At 38.9% G+C, this 19,120-nt stretch overlaps 1 protein-coding gene and 1 long non-coding RNA gene across 2 annotated transcripts in view; one reads left to right on the top strand and one right to left on the bottom strand.

The window, feature by feature from the left end:
* oprl1 (opiate receptor-like 1) overlaps positions 1–17,525 on the top strand; it is a 69,048-nt gene extending 51,523 nt beyond the window's left edge. The window contains exons 3-4 of the mRNA XM_059527493.1: positions 9,760–10,112; positions 15,683–17,525. Of these exons, the coding sequence (XP_059383476.1) occupies positions 9,760–10,112; positions 15,683–16,206 (877 nt within the window). The 3' untranslated portion in view covers positions 16,207–17,525. The remainder of the gene's footprint in view (positions 1–9,759; positions 10,113–15,682) is intronic.
* LOC132117693 (uncharacterized) overlaps positions 1–19,120 on the bottom strand; it is a 164,007-nt gene that overhangs the window by 131,373 nt on the left and 13,514 nt on the right. The window lies entirely within an intron of this gene.

Below are 19,120 nucleotides of genomic sequence, written 5' to 3' on the forward strand. Positions count from 1 at the left end.
TTTGTTATTTCAAAAAAAAAAATTCACATAATAAATACCGTTTTGTTGCACTTTATTGTGTCGTGAACGATTATTGCAGCACCAGCCAACACGTGATATTTTCCTCTATACTAGTGTTGCGAACACCAAGGATCACAACAAATAAGGAGAAGACGAAGTACATTCATTGCCAAGACCTCTCCATTTATTTTACCATCATGCCATTAACCAACATTAAGACAAGGTGCTAAAAAGTCTGCCACCAAATCCAGTCTCCTCTGCCACCAACAGGAAAGAGTCTTTATCAGGAGTGAACACCCAGATACCGGCGCCTCCAATTACACCACAATGAACTTCCACCTGCAAGCAATCAAAACACAAACACACACAAAGCAGAAAACGGCCACTGGGCGTCACACCCTCCCCCATAAAATAAACTTTAAGAATTAAGTTCAAAGTTTACCCCCATAATCACCCTGCGTGATGAAACATGAATGTCAATGCAACGCCATATCCGAAAACATCTCCTAAACTGCAACACCATCACAACGGGGACCTAGGAAGAACAACAAGAATGACAAACACCACAATATATTATCACATTGATTCTTAAGACACCGGTGCACGGGACAATGCGTCCGCCAACACATTTTCCGTTCCCTTTATATGACGGATCTCCAGATTATAAGGTTGCAAGAACAGTGACCAGCGCATCAACCTTTGGTTAGGATTCTGAAGGGTCGTCAAAAACGTAAGGGGGTTATGGTCACAATAAATCACAACGGTCATACCACCCCCTCCCACGTACACATCAAAATGCTGAAGCGCCCAAACCAATGCCAATGCCTCCTTTTCAATAGATGAATAATTCAGCTGATATGACAAGAATTTTCTAGAAAAAAAACATACCGGACGCTCAACTCCCCAGTCATCATCCTGTAAAAGGACAGCTCCCGCCCCTACCTTACTAGCATCAACATGCATTTTGAACGGTCTATCCCACTGAGGAGCGGCAAGCACTGGAGCATTAGTAAGCAGCGCTTTGACATTCTCAAGCATTTTGACAGATTAAACTCCAAACAAAGGTACGTGATGCTTTCAATAAATCAGTCAATGGGGCAACAATTTCTGAGAAATTCCTGCAAAAACTCCTATAGTACCCCACCAAACCTAAGAAACGCATCAATTCCCGCTTTGTACATGGTGGAGGATACTTCAGGATTGCCTCAATTTTTGCAGTCACCGGTCGAACAACGCCATGACCAACGACCTTGCCCAAATAAGTCACCCTAGCCCGAGCAAACTCGCACTTCGCTAGGTTCACTGTGAGATGAGCCTCTTTCAAGCGATCAAACAAGGACCGAATTCGGAATAGATGTTCTTCCCATGAATCGCTATACACGACCAAATCTTCCAAGTAAACAGCACACCCCTCAAGCCCGGCTACCACAAAATTCATTAACCGTTGAAATGTGGCAGGTGCGTTTCGCAATCCGAAACTCATAACGTTATATGAATATACACCATCTGGAGTTATAAACGCAGCGATTTCACGAGCACGCTCGGTCAATGGGACTTGCCAATATCCTTTTAACAAGTCAAACTTGCTAAGATATTTCGCTGTGCCCAACTGATCCACGCAATCTTCTATACGTGGTAGCGGAAAAGAATCTGGTTTAGTGATTGCATTTAATTTTCTATAATCTGTACAGAATCTAGATGTCCCATCCTTTTTCTTTACCAGCAAACAAGGAGATGACCAACTTGACAGTGATGGAACAGCTAGATTATTATCAAGCAGATACTTAACCTCTGATTCCAGATGTTTTCTTTTTTCCCAAGGAGCTCTATAAAAGCGCTGACGTATTTGAGGGGAATCACCCACATCAATATCATGTTGCACTATATGCGTCTGAGAAGGAACATCGGTAAACAGAGATGAATATTCCTGAATTAACTTTGTCAATTCCACACGTTTTTCCCCAGCAAGATGATCTAAAAATGTTGGCACATTTTTCAAGGTTTCTGAATTACTTAAACGAGGACACAACACACTATCTTCAGGCTCCATAGCTTCCTCATGATCTATTAACGGTAACTCATTGTTTAAGCCATAATCTACAGATAAGACAATTGATTCTGTTCTATGAGGCGATGCCTGTTCCCCCCGCACATAATACGGTTTAAGTAAATTCACATAACATAACTGAGTTTTAAACCTTCTTTCTGGTGTGCTAATGACATAGTTTTCGTCAGATTCCCGTCGCAGGACTGTATATGGACCAGCAAACTTGGCTTTAAATGGTGATGAAACAACAGGCACAAAAAAAACGGTATTCCGTTCTGCGATCATACAGTCGTTTCATTTTTAATTGTGCCCGTTCCAGATTTATCTTCGCCAATTTAACAGCCTCAAAAAGTCGTCTTTTAAAACCATCTACGTATTCCGTTAACTTTTTTGGTGGTTCAGTAGGTACCCAGCCCTCTCGCACAACAGTCAGTGGCCCACGAACGGTATGCCCAAAAACAAGTTCATTTGGGCTAAAACCAGTACTCTCCTGAGTTACTTCCCTCGCTGCTAACATAAGCCACGGTAAGCCCTCCTCCCAGTCTCGATCTAATTCCGTACAATAAGTACGTAACAAGGACTTCAAAGACTGATGAAAGCGTTCTAAGGCACCCTGACTTTGAGGATGATATGCAGAGGATATATTATGCTTAATCTTTAGTTGACGCAACACCTCCTCAAACGTGTCAGATGTAAAATTAGTGCCCTGATCTGACTGTATAATTTTAGGTATCCCAAAAACCGACATGAGTTGGGTCAATGCTTTTATCACAGACTTTGTTGTGATTGATCGTAATGCCAATGCAGCAGGATACCGAGTAACATGACACATAATGGTCAACAAATATTCACTGCCAGATTTAGAACGAGGCAAAGGTCCAACACAGTCTACAATTAGATGGTTAAATGGTTCAGACACTGCAGGAATCGGTCGCAAAGGAACCGGCCTTGGCTTCTGGTTAGGCTTACCTGACACCTGGCAAGTATGACATGTTCGAATATATTTAGATACATCACGTTTTAAGCGAGGCCAAAAAAAATTTCGCATAACACGATCATAAGACTTTTTCACTCCAAGATGTCCCGAAAAGTCATCATGAGCAAGTTTTAACACCATCAAACGAAATTGCGTTGGAACCACTACTTGTACAATTGACTCCTTCAGGAAAGCTTTAGCTTGAGGTGTCCATTTCCTTATCAGAATCCCATCACGAACAAAATAACCCTGTGCAGCATTTTCATCAGACATTACTTGTGAAAATAACGCATTTAAGGTAGAATCCGCCTTTTGCTCCTTAATCAACTCACCCGGAGACACAGAAAGAAGAGTCTGTGGCCACATGATGCCTCCATCCACCACAGACAGTTCTGCACTCTTTCCGGTTGCAGCTGTTCGACTAGCGGCACGCGTAACCACACATGCTGAAAAAACGTCAGCTAAACTCTGCATACTCTCATCTAAAATAAACTTTAAGAATTAAGTTCAAAGTTTACCCCCATAATCACCCTGCGTGATGAAACATGAATGTCAATGCAACGCCATATCCGAAAACATCTCCTAAACTGCAACACCATCACAACGGGGACCTAGGAAGAACAACAAGAATGACAAACACCACAATATATTATCACATTGATTCTTAAGACACCGGTGCACGGGACAATGCGTCCGCCAACACATTTTCCGTTCCCTTTATATGACGGATCTCCAGATTATAAGGTTGCAAGAACAGTGACCAGCGCATCAACCTTTGGTTAGGATTCTGAAGGGTCGTCAAAAACGTAAGGGGGTTATGGTCACAATAAATCACAACGGTCATACCACCCCCTCCCACGTACACATCAAAATGCTGAAGCGCCCAAACCAATGCCAATGCCTCCTTTTCAATAGATGAATAATTCAGCTGATATGACAAGAATTTTCTAGAAAAAAAACATACCGGACGCTCAACTCCCCAGTCATCATCCTGTAAAAGGACAGCTCCCGCCCCTACCTTACTAGCATCAACATGCATTTTGAACGGTCTATCCCACTGAGGAGCGGCAAGCACTGGAGCATTAGTAAGCAGCGCTTTGACATTCTCAAGCATTTTGACAGATTAAACTCCAAACAAAGGTACGTGATGCTTTCAATAAATCAGTCAATGGGGCAACAATTTCTGAGAAATTCCTGCAAAAACTCCTATAGTACCCCACCAAACCTAAGAAACGCATCAATTCCCGCTTTGTACATGGTGGAGGATACTTCAGGATTGCCTCAATTTTTGCAGTCACCGGTCGAACAACGCCATGACCAACGACCTTGCCCAAATAAGTCACCCTAGCCCGAGCAAACTCGCACTTCGCTAGGTTCACTGTGAGATGAGCCTCTTTCAAGCGATCAAACAAGGACCGAATTCGGAATAGATGTTCTTCCCATGAATCGCTATACACGACCAAATCTTCCAAGTAAACAGCACACCCCTCAAGCCCGGCTACCACAAAATTCATTAACCGTTGAAATGTGGCAGGTGCGTTTCGCAATCCGAAACTCATAACGTTATATGAATATACACCATCTGGAGTTATAAACGCAGCGATTTCACGAGCACGCTCGGTCAATGGGACTTGCCAATATCCTTTTAACAAGTCAAACTTGCTAAGATATTTCGCTGTGCCCAACTGATCCACGCAATCTTCTATACGTGGTAGCGGAAAAGAATCTGGTTTAGTGATTGCATTTAATTTTCTATAATCTGTACAGAATCTAGATGTCCCATCCTTTTTCTTTACCAGCAAACAAGGAGATGACCAACTTGACAGTGATGGAACAGCTAGATTATTATCAAGCAGATACTTAACCTCTGATTCCAGATGTTTTCTTTTTTCCCAAGGAGCTCTATAAAAGCGCTGACGTATTTGAGGGGAATCACCCACATCAATATCATGTTGCACTATATGCGTCTGAGAAGGAACATCGGTAAACAGAGATGAATATTCCTGAATTAACTTTGTCAATTCCACACGTTTTTCCCCAGCAAGATGATCTAAAAATGTTGGCACATTTTTCAAGGTTTCTGAATTACTTAAACGAGGACACAACACACTATCTTCAGGCTCCATAGCTTCCTCATGATCTATTAACGGTAACTCATTGTTTAAGCCATAATCTACAGATAAGACAATTGATTCTGTTCTATGAGGCGATGCCTGTTCCCCCCGCACATAATACGGTTTAAGTAAATTCACATAACATAACTGAGTTTTAAACCTTCTTTCTGGTGTGCTAATGACATAGTTTTCATCAGATTCCCGTCGCAGGACTGTATATGGACCAGCAAACTTGGCTTTAAATGGTGATGAAACAACAGGCACAAAAAAAACGGTATTCCGTTCTGCGATCATACAGTCGTTTCATTTTTAATTGTGCCCGTTCCAGATTTATCTTCGCCAATTTAACAGCCTCAAAAAGTCGTCTTTTAAAACCATCTACGTATTCCGTTAACTTTTTTGGTGGTTCAGTAGGTACCCAGCCCTCTCGCACAACAGTCAGTGGCCCACGAACGGTATGCCCAAAAACAAGTTCATTTGGGCTAAAACCAGTACTCTCCTGAGTTACTTCCCTCGCTGCTAACATAAGCCACGGTAAGCCCTCCTCCCAGTCTCGATCTAATTCCGTACAATAAGTACGTAACAAGGACTTCAAAGACTGATGAAAGCGTTCTAAGGCACCCTGACTTTGAGGATGATATGCAGAGGATATATTATGCTTAATCTTTAGTTGACGCAACACCTCCTCAAACGTGTCAGATGTAAAATTAGTGCCCTGATCTGACTGTATAATTTTAGGTATCCCAAAAACCGACATGAGTTGGGTCAATGCTTTTATCACAGACTTTGTTGTGATTGATCGTAATGCCAATGCAGCAGGATACCGAGTAACATGACACATAATGGTCAACAAATATTCACTGCCAGATTTAGAACGAGGCAAAGGTCCAACACAGTCTACAATTAGATGGTTAAATGGTTCAGACACTGCAGGAATCGGTCGCAAAGGAACCGGCCTTGGCTTCTGGTTAGGCTTACCTGACACCTGGCAAGTATGACATGTTCGAATATATTTAGATACATCACGTTTTAAGCGAGGCCAAAAAAAATTTCGCATAACACGATCATAAGACTTTTTCACTCCAAGATGTCCCGAAAAGTCATCATGAGCAAGTTTTAACACCATCAAACGAAATTGCGTTGGAACCACTACTTGTACAATTGACTCCTTCAGGAAAGCTTTAGCTTGAGGTGTCCATTTCCTTATCAGAATCCCATCACGAACAAAATAACCCTGTGCAGCATTTTCATCAGACATTACTTGTGAAAATAACGCATTTAAGGTAGAATCCGCCTTTTGCTCCTTAATCAACTCACCCGGAGACACAGAAAGAAGAGTCTGTGGCCACATGATGCCTCCATCCACCACAGACAGTTCTGCACTCTTTCCGGTTGCAGCTGTTCGACTAGCGGCACGCGTAACCACACATGCTGAAAAAACGTCAGCTAAACTCTGCATACTCTCATCTATATCCCCAGTAGAAACAGGTTTAGATGTAACAATCAAAGGTGATGGCACGTCACTCCAAACCCGCTCTCCTGCCAGATTATTCCCCAGAATGACAGATATTCCTTCCACTGGAAGAGCTGGTCTCACACCCAATTCGACTTCACCTTGAATTAAATGAGAATACAGACAAACCTTGTGTAAAGGTACAGACATTTTAGTCAGACCTATTTCGCAAATCAACAATGAACCACCCGTAAAGGTTTCATTAGAAAAAGGCAATACCGATTCCAAAATAAACGAAGCAGAGGCACCAGTATCTCGCAAAATTTTCACCGGAACTTTCTCCCCCTGCGGAAGTGATACATAGCCCTCAGAAACAAAAGGTGAAAAACCGGAATTTGCACTGATGGTTTTTTCAACATTGGGCACACCTGCGAGCTCTAAACCAACTTTCATGGGAACAGCGGCCGCCAATGCCGTCGGATTGGACAAGCTATAACGATTGCGATCTTTTGCCTTAAGTATCGGGCAATCTTTTTTCCAGTGACCATGACCAAGGCAATAATTACAAATTAGCGTCAATTCAGGTTTACCAGCAAAGTTTGTATTTACAAAACGTGGAATAACTGACATATTTGAAGATTGACGTTACAACATTTTTGCCTGCGTATTCATTTTCCAACCGGCCAGCATCAAAACAGGATTTATGAATTAACTCATATACGTCAGCCAAAACTGCTGCCTCAGCTGCGATAAACACCTTACGCTCTGCAATATACATAGCCGTTTGACTAGGAAGCATATTCTTAAACTGTTCTAAAACTAGTAAATTGATCAAATCCTCGAATGATTCAACAGACGAAGCAGTACACCAACGTGTGAAACACAACTCTAATTCACGCACGAATTCTACGTGTGTTTGAGAAAAACGTTTTTTAAGCCCACAAAACTTCTGGCGCTATGCCTCTGGAATCATTTCATATGCCTTAAGAACAGCATCTTTAACCTTCTCATAATTCTGACTCTCAGCCCCGCTCAATGCAGAATAAACTCTTTGCGCCTTACCTGTCAAAACACATTGCAACATTAAGGTGCGTTCAGTTTCAGGCCATTTTTGTTTATCAGCAACCCGTTCAAATAACACGAAAAACGTATCCACATCTTCCTCATTAAATGAAGGCATCAATCGCAAATTTGCTGCTACATTAAACTTAGCAGAAAACAGGTCACTTTCCCCCACAACACTGTCACCAAACATTTGCATCCTACCTTCTTTCATGAGGTTAAGCCGCTGTTGTTCCAAATCTAATTTCCTTTTTTCCAAATCCTGCTGCGCAAATACGGTCTGCTGCTCTAATTTTCGTCTCTCTATCTCCATTTTAAACTCCATTTTACGCTGTTCCATTTGAAGAAGAACTAATTCTTTTTGTTGTTCAAATGACAGTTACCGAAGGGGACACCGGTATCTGTAAATCTGACTCTGCTACAGACGACATAATATGTTGATTTATCAGAGCAATTTTTACAATGGTCCGAATATTCTCTTTTAACTTTTTATCATTCGTAGAAAGGTTAACATCGTAATGTGCTGCGACTTCAATCAATTGATCTTTCGTTAATAAATTAAGAACCTGCTCAGACGGATTTGCAAAAAATTCACTAACTTCAATCGATGTTATACTTAAAAAAATATACCTTCACAATTCCATAAAAACATACACTTAAAATCTACTACATACTCACTAACTGCAAAATCATCACTAAAGGACACCCTAGAGATTCAACTTCACACCCTTCCTAAAAAGTAAACTAAGTAGACCCTAATCTTCAAGCATACAGTGGCGGGTTTTTATGCACCTGATACCGCAAGTCGAAAAGAACAACCAATTAAATTGGCGATTCCCTCAAACCTCGGCGTGCTCCCGAGACTTAGCTCTAACCACCGATCTGCTCAAAAATAACAAACTAAAACAAAAAAAAATTCAACATGCCCGAAAAGGACATGACGCTAAATCCTAACACTGAAGCCGAAACTCAAAGGTTCCCACTAAATAAGCTACAGCTGTGAGCAGTTGAAAAAACCTAACGAATAAGCCTAATAAATGTACTCATCTCTCCTACAAATTTACACAATCCAAAACAAACTTACCAATCCTGCTGCCAGGCCAATGACAAACCAAAAAAAAAAAAAACATTTACCAATTCAAATTTTACCAAATTCACACAATTCCAAATCAAAACTAAACGTTTACGGACGAGCCCCCATTTGTTGCGAACACCAAGGATCACAACAAATAAGGAGAAGACTAAGTACATTCATTGCCAAAACCTCTCCATTTATTTTACCATCATGCCATTAACCAACATTAAGACAAGGTGCTAAAAAGTCTGCCACCAAATCCAGTCTCCTCTGCCACCAACAGGAAAGAGTCTTTATCAGGAGCGAACACCCAGAAACCGGCGCCTCCAATTACACCACAATGAACTTCCACCTGCAAGCAATCAAAACACAAACACACACAAAGCAGAAAACGGCCACTGGGCGTCACACTAGTTATAGCACAAAATAAACGTGAATGAACATAAGAAGGTACAGTATCTTGTTTCAAGTATGGAACGAAGTCCACCAACAGCCTATTCTTCAGTCTGATTTTTTTATTTTATTTTTTTAGAACAAAAGTGGATTCGGTGTTATGACTGATCAGATCACCGGTCAATCGAACTCCCTGCGAAAGAGTTTTCATTTCACCGTGTTTTTGTTAGATCTTGAGTGGAGGTGGAGCTGTGGTGAATGATAGCATTGTTGACACAGAACAGCAACTTATAAACCTTTCTCAAACATCATAAAACATCTGCCAACCAAATAATTCATGCTTTTCATGCATTGTCATGGCAGTGCTCTGTTCATATTTGTAATTGTTTATGAATCTTGGTGCATTTCTGCAGTGGGGATCACAGGTTCAAGCTTGCAAATAAAACAAGAGATTGCCGACAAACCATTAAAAAGCTATTTGATGTGAAATGTCCCATTGTTGCGGATGGCCCAGGGCAGCGACAACTGATTTGTTTCCTCACAAATGCAAATGTTGTCTGGATAAATGTTTTTAGCTGTTCATCCTGATTTCTATTTTCATTCTCTTTTTTGTTGTCTCCTTCTCTGTCACTTTCACAGATATACCAAGATGAAAACAGCTACCAACATCTATATATTTAACCTGGCACTGGCTGATGCGCTGGTTTTGGCTACGCTTCCCTTCCAAGGCACGGATGTATTCCTTGGTTTCTGGCCCTTTGGCAATGCCCTGTGCAAGGCAGTCGTCTCCATCGACTACTATAACATGTTCACCAGTGTGTTCACCTTGACCGTGATGAGCATGGATCGATACGTGGCCGTGTGCCACCCAGTGAAAGCCCTGGACATGCGGACGCCCCACAAGGCCAAGGTGGTCAATATATGCGTGTGGGTCTTGGCTTCAGCCATAGGGGTCCCAGCTATGGTACTTGGAGATGTGGAAAATGACAATGGTGAGTGTGTGTGTGTCAACAGTTAATATCCCTATTTAATTTGTTATTTTCTTTTCTTTCTTGTAATTTTACTTTACATCTTCTGCAACCACTTTATTTGAGTTCCATAACTGCACATTATTCCTGCACAAAAAGTAAGTGCTATAATCATATTCTTTGAATATCTGGTTTCAATTTTGGAAATACACCACTGTCAAAAGGCTCTTATGTCCACCAAGGCTGCATTTATTTGTTCAAAGATACAATAAAAACAGTAAGCTGAATTTTGTTAAATGTAATTCTGAATCTATCTATCAATCTATCAATCTATCTATCTATCTATCTATCTATCTATCTATCTATCTATCTATCTATCTATCTATCTATCTATCTATCTATCTATCTATCTATCTATCTATCTATCTATCTATCTATCTATCTATCTATCTTTCTTTCTTTCTTTCTTTCTTTCTTTGATCTTACTTAACACTTTCTGTCTTTATTGTATGTACTGTATCATGGTTTGCAGAAAATTGTTAGGCAACAAAAGCTCTTGATGATATATTCAAGCTTGTTTCCACCATATGCTTAAAGTAGTGTTGCACCTTTTTATCTCATAATTTTTATTAAACATTTATGCAACATTCATTTGGGAGCAGCCGTTCAACTATCGCAGGATGCACGAGCATGCCGAATAACAAATTGCAACACCTGAGACCTAAAGGGGAATCATAATATGACTTTATATGTGTGTAGGGTTTGTTTGTCAATAATGCATGCACTATTAAGAGACTTTAAAAAGCACATCCAAAGGATTTCAGTGTTAATCATTTTGCTGTTATTGGATCCATTGAGGTTACAGTAATTGCTCTGCACACTGCTCTGAAAGCAGAACCATGGGCAACCCAGAAAGACCTTTCCTCCCTGTGGCTTTGAGCTCTTGATAATAATACAATTTCCTAATTGAATGAGGCTTCTTTTTAGTTGAAAAGAGCATGAAAGTGCCTTGCTACATTAATTGTATTAGCAGGAAATAGGTTTAACACCATGCCGAGCTTGCTTTTTTATTAAATATATAAATGTGAGTGTGTATTCAGTATGTTCAGTGTTGAATGCGTTTTTAGTGTGTGTCTGTGTGTGAAAAAGTGAATCTCATGGGGAAAAAATGTCATAAAAAAAATGTTTGTTTGTTTTTCATGATTTATTATATACTTCACATATTTTGTGGCCTGTTACCCATTGTTCTATTAATGTCCACTCATTTGTATTTATGTATATGTCCTGAATCTCTGCTGTGCCCTCTGCGACATCTCTTCAACACCCTCCTCTCTTTCATAATCCATTATTCAGGAACCTAATAGATCCTGAAGAATAGTGGATAAGCCCATTTAGCTGTATTGTGTTGAAAAACCTTCTCTGATCTCGAGAACCCTCTTTGTGAAATAATCACCACTAAACCAGCACTTTAGAAACAGGACACATTGTTTACATGCATTTGAGTTAGAGGTTAATTTTAAAAACAGTTGCTTTATATAAAGTATACATTTTTTATCAACATTTCTATGCCTCATTGTGGTGACCTGATCATCACTGTTTTGTGTGTTTAACACAATCTACTAAATATACACAACTTAATTTTTGTATGGAACAAATATAAGTGTAGGACTAAATCTGGTAAAATGTTACATTGCTCTTTGTTTTGTTTGTATATACTATACATTAAAATAAGTTTCTTTTAAATGTATAGCAAAGTAATGGAGGCAGCAACATATGATAGATAATACAAAACAAGACAGGCTATTAATAATCTTGCGTTGCCCAAAATTATCATCATATGAAAGGCCCAATCCTTACCAGCACAAATCGCTTATGTGCATTCTGTGTGCAGAATGATGCACTTGAAGCAACATGGAGTCACAAAGAAAAAATTTCAAAGCACAAAGAGAAGAGATACTGATGCATAGTATATTATATCTGTATGATCGTTTATTGAGCGTTTTCTTTTTATGGTATTAAACTTCAGTTACCGTGCTCTTGGAGAGAGTTTCATTGTTTTGACTTGTAATCGAACGCGACACTCAGTTTGAATGCTGAATGGAGGAAGTTAAGTTTAAATGAACTTGAATTTAATGACTTCTCCCATACCACACATTAAAATATGGAATGGCATCAGAACACTTGAAATATAGTGCACGAAAACTTTACTTAATAATAACAGAGAATAGTATACACAGAATATCAGATTTGGATCGGTCTAGTCTGACCGATAATCAATCCATCAGAAAATGGCAGTATCGGAGCCGATACCGATACTAGGTATCGGATCGGTGCATCCCTACTGGGAACCATTACAGTTGTTAGCAGATGTTAAGCAGACAGTCTGCTTACACTTAAATGACTGATAGTTGACATGTAGTAGCAATGTTACTTATAGTGAGAAGAATGTCTAAAATGGTCTGTCAATACAAAGTGTTACAGATATTATTACAATAATAAAAAAGGGTTATTTTTTTAGCAAAGCTGAAATTTCAGCATCATTACCCCATTCTTCAGTGTCACGTTGTCCTTCAGAAATCATTGTAATATGTTTATTAGCTGCTCAAGACACATTTTCATGCTTGCTATTGTTGTTGTTTGGATGACACTAAAAAAGTTCATTAAGTATTATGTTTTCTTCCTTAATGTACCGTTGCACCTCTGTTCACCAAGCGTGAAGGAAAATCACATAATCACAGATCTTTAAGGGTGCTGACAGCTGAATAAAATGCAGGTCCTTGGGGGGCTGAGATAAAAGACAGGTAGCAGAAGCCCCCTTAAATGGGTTCAGCCAACACCAGTGTACTTTACTGTATATAGAGTTAGATGAAAATAACTCAAACTCTTTGGACACGCAATGCTCAGATGATCAGTGTTCATCCCAGCAGAATGTTCAGACAGCTTTCTTTCGTAACACTCTCTCTTCTCTCCTTTACTGCCAGGCTGCAGCATATTTATTTATTCATCACTTTATGCATGTTGCGTTCTGCTGTCTTTGACACTGCAGGGAAAGACAGACAGAAGCAGAGCGAGGGAGGATTACAGAGATTCATAGGTACAGGGATGTGGATGAATGTCTGTAAACAAATGTCCAGCAGTGTAGCTGTTAAAGCCATGTTTAGGTTCCTAGCAAAGCTGTTCCATCTAAAAATAGCTTTCAAACAAACAAGTGGACTTGAAACAATGATTCGTAAATCATTGTGAAGGCTCTCAATTCTGTGGGTGTTGCTTGGTCACAACATGATGAATTAGAATTACATATTCCATACTGGTGAGATTGTGTAGTTACAGAAACATTGCAGAGAGTTGCATGGTTTGCATGTAATTCAGTTATTTGCACATATAATGCCAACCAGTTGCAAAACTACTTTACCAGTCTGTTTCTACCAGTCACATGGAGATTTGTGCTTGTCAAAATCCTGCTGTTTTACTGATGTGATTTAAGTGACTGGTTTGGATGAAAAGAATACAAAGCAGTTTTGAAATGCCTGCAATATGAAAAAAAAAAGTTATGTATAGAAGAATCTGTTCTCTGCAGCGAACTGCAGATTGCCACTTGTGTGCACATGTGATAAGGTGTGATAAAATCCACTCATAACTTACACAAGACTGTAACTTTTCCAGCAAGATTGACAGAGATATACTGTCTAAGATTACATTGTGGGGTGCATATAAATATTCAAACAAGGTCATCATAAAAATGGGTTAATAATAAAATGATGTAAAAAAATTTGTACCAGTGATTTAAAGATTGATTGAGATTTCAAACTAAATGTTTTTTTGTTGTAACTGATTTTAATTGATCCATTATCCATATGGACCACCTCACAGAATGGCATGCATGTGCCTCGGAAATTTGCAAAGTTTAACCATCATAGATTGATGATTTTAGTTTATCATCAGCACAAGTTTTTAAGTCTTTCCATTTAAAATAATTTAGCAGTTCGGTACATAGAGTTTAGTTCTCTTTCGCACATTCTTGTGCTTAAACAGACAAACACAATTCTTAAAATTTCAATCAGTATTCGTGTAAACACTATCTGTTATGTCTTACATGTGTAACAGTAAACAGGATTCATGCAGGTCTTAAAATGACATCAGCCTAGCAAACCTTCTGCTGTCTGTGTCATTAATGTTAATAAAACAACAAATCAAAACCACCCCCGGCTCTTAATAGAATAACTTTTGTAAATTTTGCAATAAAAAATATGTATTTAATTTATACAGTGTAAACTATGCAATGTTATTTAAAGGGGTCCTATTATGCTGTTTCACTTTTTCAACTTTAGTTAGCCTGCAAAGTTACAAAGCTCAAAGTCCACTTCAGAAGAAGATATTTTATTTAACAGAAATCACTTTTCAAAATCTACAATGAACGACTCGTTTGGACTACAATGAATATTTTCTGGGATTTGTGATATCACAAATATCGACAAATTTAGTTTTTTAGAAGGCTGGCCTTCATTTGATACACAAAGTATTTTAGCCGTTCATGTTTTTTTTTTAACAACCTCATATGAGAGCCTGTTCTAGTACTCCACCAAAACAAAATCAAGACTTAAAAAAGCATAATAGGAATTGTTTGTTGTTGTTTTTTTTTTTTACCTGAATACTACCATCTGACCTTTTTTTATTTTTTTATTTTTTAGAAAAAATAAAAAATAAAATATTCAATGTACAATTCAAATACCATAATATGATATGAACTGTGAGTTTTGTGATCCATCATACCCCTAAAACACGGCTGCAGCCTGCTAGTAGTTCACTGGAGGTCTGGACCTCTGTAAATGTTTAATGTTCAAACATAAAATCTCTTTTCTGGATGACTAATTTGGTGTTTTCTTCCTGTCTAAGTGGTCAGTTCAAGACTTAAATATGTTAGACCAGATTCCACAGTTCAGAAGTTTGGGTAACAGAACCCTAATGCTTTTCAGCCAAGATGGGTAAAAGACCACCTTTTGGCATTAACGATTGTTTCATGGGAGTGTTGATGTAGCTCACAGTAAGTCTGAGTTCACACATCTCAGGAATGGAGAGGCTTTTAATGCTCCCAGAGGTAGGCTGTCAAAAATGTCAAAAGGAGTGGCAAGGAGAAAATGATTAACTGTGAAAAACAACATTTTCTGAAAAGGCCATGTTGAATCTGAAAAGATCTCAATGTTAATGAGGGCACTATTAACATCAATTGTAGATGAAATACACTGTAATATTTTATTTTAGAGATTTTCTGATGATTATTTTTTTAAAATCCATTCATCCATCCATCTGCTGTCTATCTGTTCGAAATATAGTATTTTCATCTTTTGCATCCAAGCTTTGTCAAGCCAGCATTCAAGGTTTTTATTTTTGTTTTTATTTGTTTCATATGTCAAACATTACTTTTTTTCTACTGTTAAATTACAGTTTTATGACTATTATTAAATTTCAGTGTAATTCTACTTGTTTACATTCAAACTCAAATTACAATTCTTCATCCTGTTAACTACTGTACCTCATATAATATACAATTTAAATTCACAAATTTAATTGTGATGCATATTTTTCATTCCACACAGGCATCGAGTGCATCTTGGTTCTCCCAGATCCTCGCAGTTATTGGGACCCAGTGTTCGGGACGTGTGTTTTCCTGCTCTCCTTCCTGGTTCCTGTAGCGATCATCAGTGTGTGCTACAGCCTCATGGTGAAGCGCCTCCGTAGCGTCCGAATCCTATCAGGGTCCAAGGAGAAGGATCGCAACCTTCGGCGCATCACACGCATGGTTCTAGTGGTAGTCGCGGCCTTCGTTGTGTGTTGGACGCCCATCCAGATCATGGCACTGGCACAGTCGCTGGGCTTCAACTTGGGTAGCGTCCAGACGGTGGTGTTCATGCACTTCTGCATTGCCCTGGGCTACGTCAACAGCAGCCTGAACCCCGTCCTCTACGCGTTCCTCGACGAAAACTTCAAGCGCTGCTTCCGTGAGTTCTGCCACCCTTCACCATTTAGGCTTGACACGCAGCAGTCGGGCCGCATGCGTAACATTGCACGCGAGGTGGCCTACAACTGCAAGACTGCTGACGGGAACAGTAACCCCGCATGACTAGGCATGGAGCTGCCCCTGGTCAGCCCTGAGCCTCAACCCAATCCAGGGACAGGAAACTCAAACTCTGAGTTGACTCAGATTACAACACTCTAGCACCACAGTCACCTCCGCCAGGTGGGCGGGGGAAAGGGTTGGGCTAGGAGTGAGGGCGGAGTCAAGTTAAATGACACGCCCTTTTAGGGACAAAGGGGCTCACTTTACAGTGTCTTAAATGGTTTTGGATGTTATTGTCCACGGTTTTGTTCTTATCCGAAAATTATTACACTTTGTTGTTCAGTGTTGCAGCCTTGTACATGCTTTTTTTTTGGTGTCTCTTTATAACAATCAATGTTTCTCTTGAAATTTGAGACTGTAGAATTTCATGGCCTTAAACATACATCCGAACCTATGGATTAATTGTATCAGTCCTTTTTGTGGTATTGCCAAGTGTTGGACTGAACTATATACACTATAGAGAATATATAGTGTATAAACAGTACTATAGACTGTACTATGTATTAAATTACTATATAGATTTATGACACTGAATCTTAAACTACCGAACCTTGTAAAGCCTGATTGTTATTGAAAAAAAAAAAAGGTGATATTTTTCTTGGTTGGACTGTACAATAAGCAAAAATATTTTATATATGTGTATGTATGGTAGCACCGATTGAAACTTAAAAAATACTTGTAAAGAAATGAAAACTTATTGTAAAACAGCTGCTGTAGTGTTCAATTATATATGTGCATAAAATGAAGTTAATCATGTTCGAGGCTTTGCATTGTTAAAGACGTCAGTCAGCATTACCTTGAATGTTTCTAGAATGTTTCTGTTTAGCTCTGTATCTTGCTTTGTTATTATGTAATGGATTCTTCTCGATGAGACGGACAACAAAGAGCCAGCATTGTCATGGGTTTACATTACAGACCACTGAATGTGAAAAAAAGACTATTTATGCCAAATTAAAGATATTGAATATATATATATATATATATATATATATATATATATATATATATATATATATATATATATATTGAAAGTGTCAGTGGAATATAGATATATCGTACACCTAATGCTTATTCCTGTAAACTTTATCTTGATATTGTGATTGTTTGTTTACTTGCTGCATTGATTGACTGATCATCTACCTGTACTTGCATATTTATTGACTGATGGGACCATATTCTGATGGACTGAAGTTAAATGCCAGCTAGTGCTATGGACGTTTACAAAGCCTATATGGGAAATCCATTTCTCTTCTATGTACTTATTAAAGAGCAGTTATTAAAATGCACTTATGGCTGTGAAGCACTGTTTCTGATTAAAAACTAATACGGCATGTTATTTTGAAAGATCCTAATATTATATACTGTATCTCAGAATAACAAGCTGATAATGTTGATTTCGGTTGCATGAAAAAGTAAGTGAACCCCTGGGTTGCTGGATAAATTAAATCTGATGAGTCAAAACAGACAAAGTCAGGTAAAAAAAAAAAAAAAACCTATAAAAAAAGTCATTTTTATAGGCTTTTTGGGAGCACACTGTAAACTTACAGAGTACAGGGTGGATTTAATAACAGTTTGACCCACCTTTGGAGACAATAACCTCCACAAACCTTTTCAGTTGTGGATCAGATCTGCACAACAGTTGGGAAGAATTTTGCACCATTCCTATTCACAAAACTTTTCAGGTCAGCAATATTCTTGGGAAGCCTGGTGGCTCTCTTGAGGTCATGCCAAAACATCTCACTTGGATTGAGGTCAGGACTCTGACTGAGCCACATCAGGAGGCCTATTTTCTTTTGTTAAAGCCATTCTGCTGTTGATTTACTCCTGTGCTTTGGGTCGTTGTGCTGTTGCATCACCCAAGTTCTCTTGAATTTAAAATGGAGGACAGATGGGCTTATATGCTCCTGATAAACTGGGAATTTATTAATTGTGTCAATGATAACAAGCTGTCCTGGGCCTCAGGCATCAAAGCAACCCCCAGTCTAGTGATTCACATTCTTTTTCTACTCTGCACTTTGAACGTTTACACATCGGCTTCAATAAACATATGAAAATGTATAGTTGGTTGTGTCTTATTAGTTTCAGCAGATTGTATGCATCTATTGCTATGACGTAGTTGAAAATCAAATACCATTTTATGACAAAAGGGTTCACATACCTTATCCTGCAACCGTGTTTTTTATTTTTTTGAATGTCTTCCATGGGGCTTCATTTCACAGATCAGTTTGTGCTTGTAAAAGAAAACAAAACCTTGGATGTGAATGTGTTCCTTAAGACTCACAAAAATTATTGAGATTCATCATTTGTCAGTTGATTGGTAGCAACCCTGTAACTCCCCACTGTAATTCCCTCAATTGGAACCATCCATTTTTTAGGCTTACAGTCCAGATCTTTAACCTTTACACCTTGTTTCCCTGTTTCAGTGATTACAGTTTCATAATGAAAAACAGGGATGCAGCTATACAGCTATTTAGGATGTAATTCATACATTAATATATACACTGTTGCTTTGCATTCAGTTATTTTCATCTATATATTTTGGTGCTTCATGCACCCCTCACCTACAGTTTTTCTGAAGCTCCAAGCTAGGCACATAATAAATAAATAAATGAAAATAATATATTTTCTTATTTTGCACCTACAGGTTAAAACAAAACCTGGTAGATGGCTCTAGATTGGTAGCAAGTCTCGGCCCACACATAATTCATTTGTTCAAGTGCTAACTACAAAATCAGACAATCACGCTCTCAAAATGAGACATATGCCCAACTCTAGGAAGCCCCATTTCCTGTTGCATTTCATCAATATTTGATGTTTTCATTTCTGTTGCCATGGCAACATGATTTCTTAGTCCCATCTTATTTCCCATTCATGTGGACTAAGGCAAATTTTTTTTAGCTAGATAAATGATGGACAT

Source organism: Carassius carassius, chromosome 37 (genome assembly GCF_963082965.1).
Source record: "Carassius carassius chromosome 37, fCarCar2.1, whole genome shotgun sequence".
NCBI classification, from domain to species: Eukaryota; Metazoa; Chordata; class Actinopteri; order Cypriniformes; family Cyprinidae; genus Carassius; species Carassius carassius.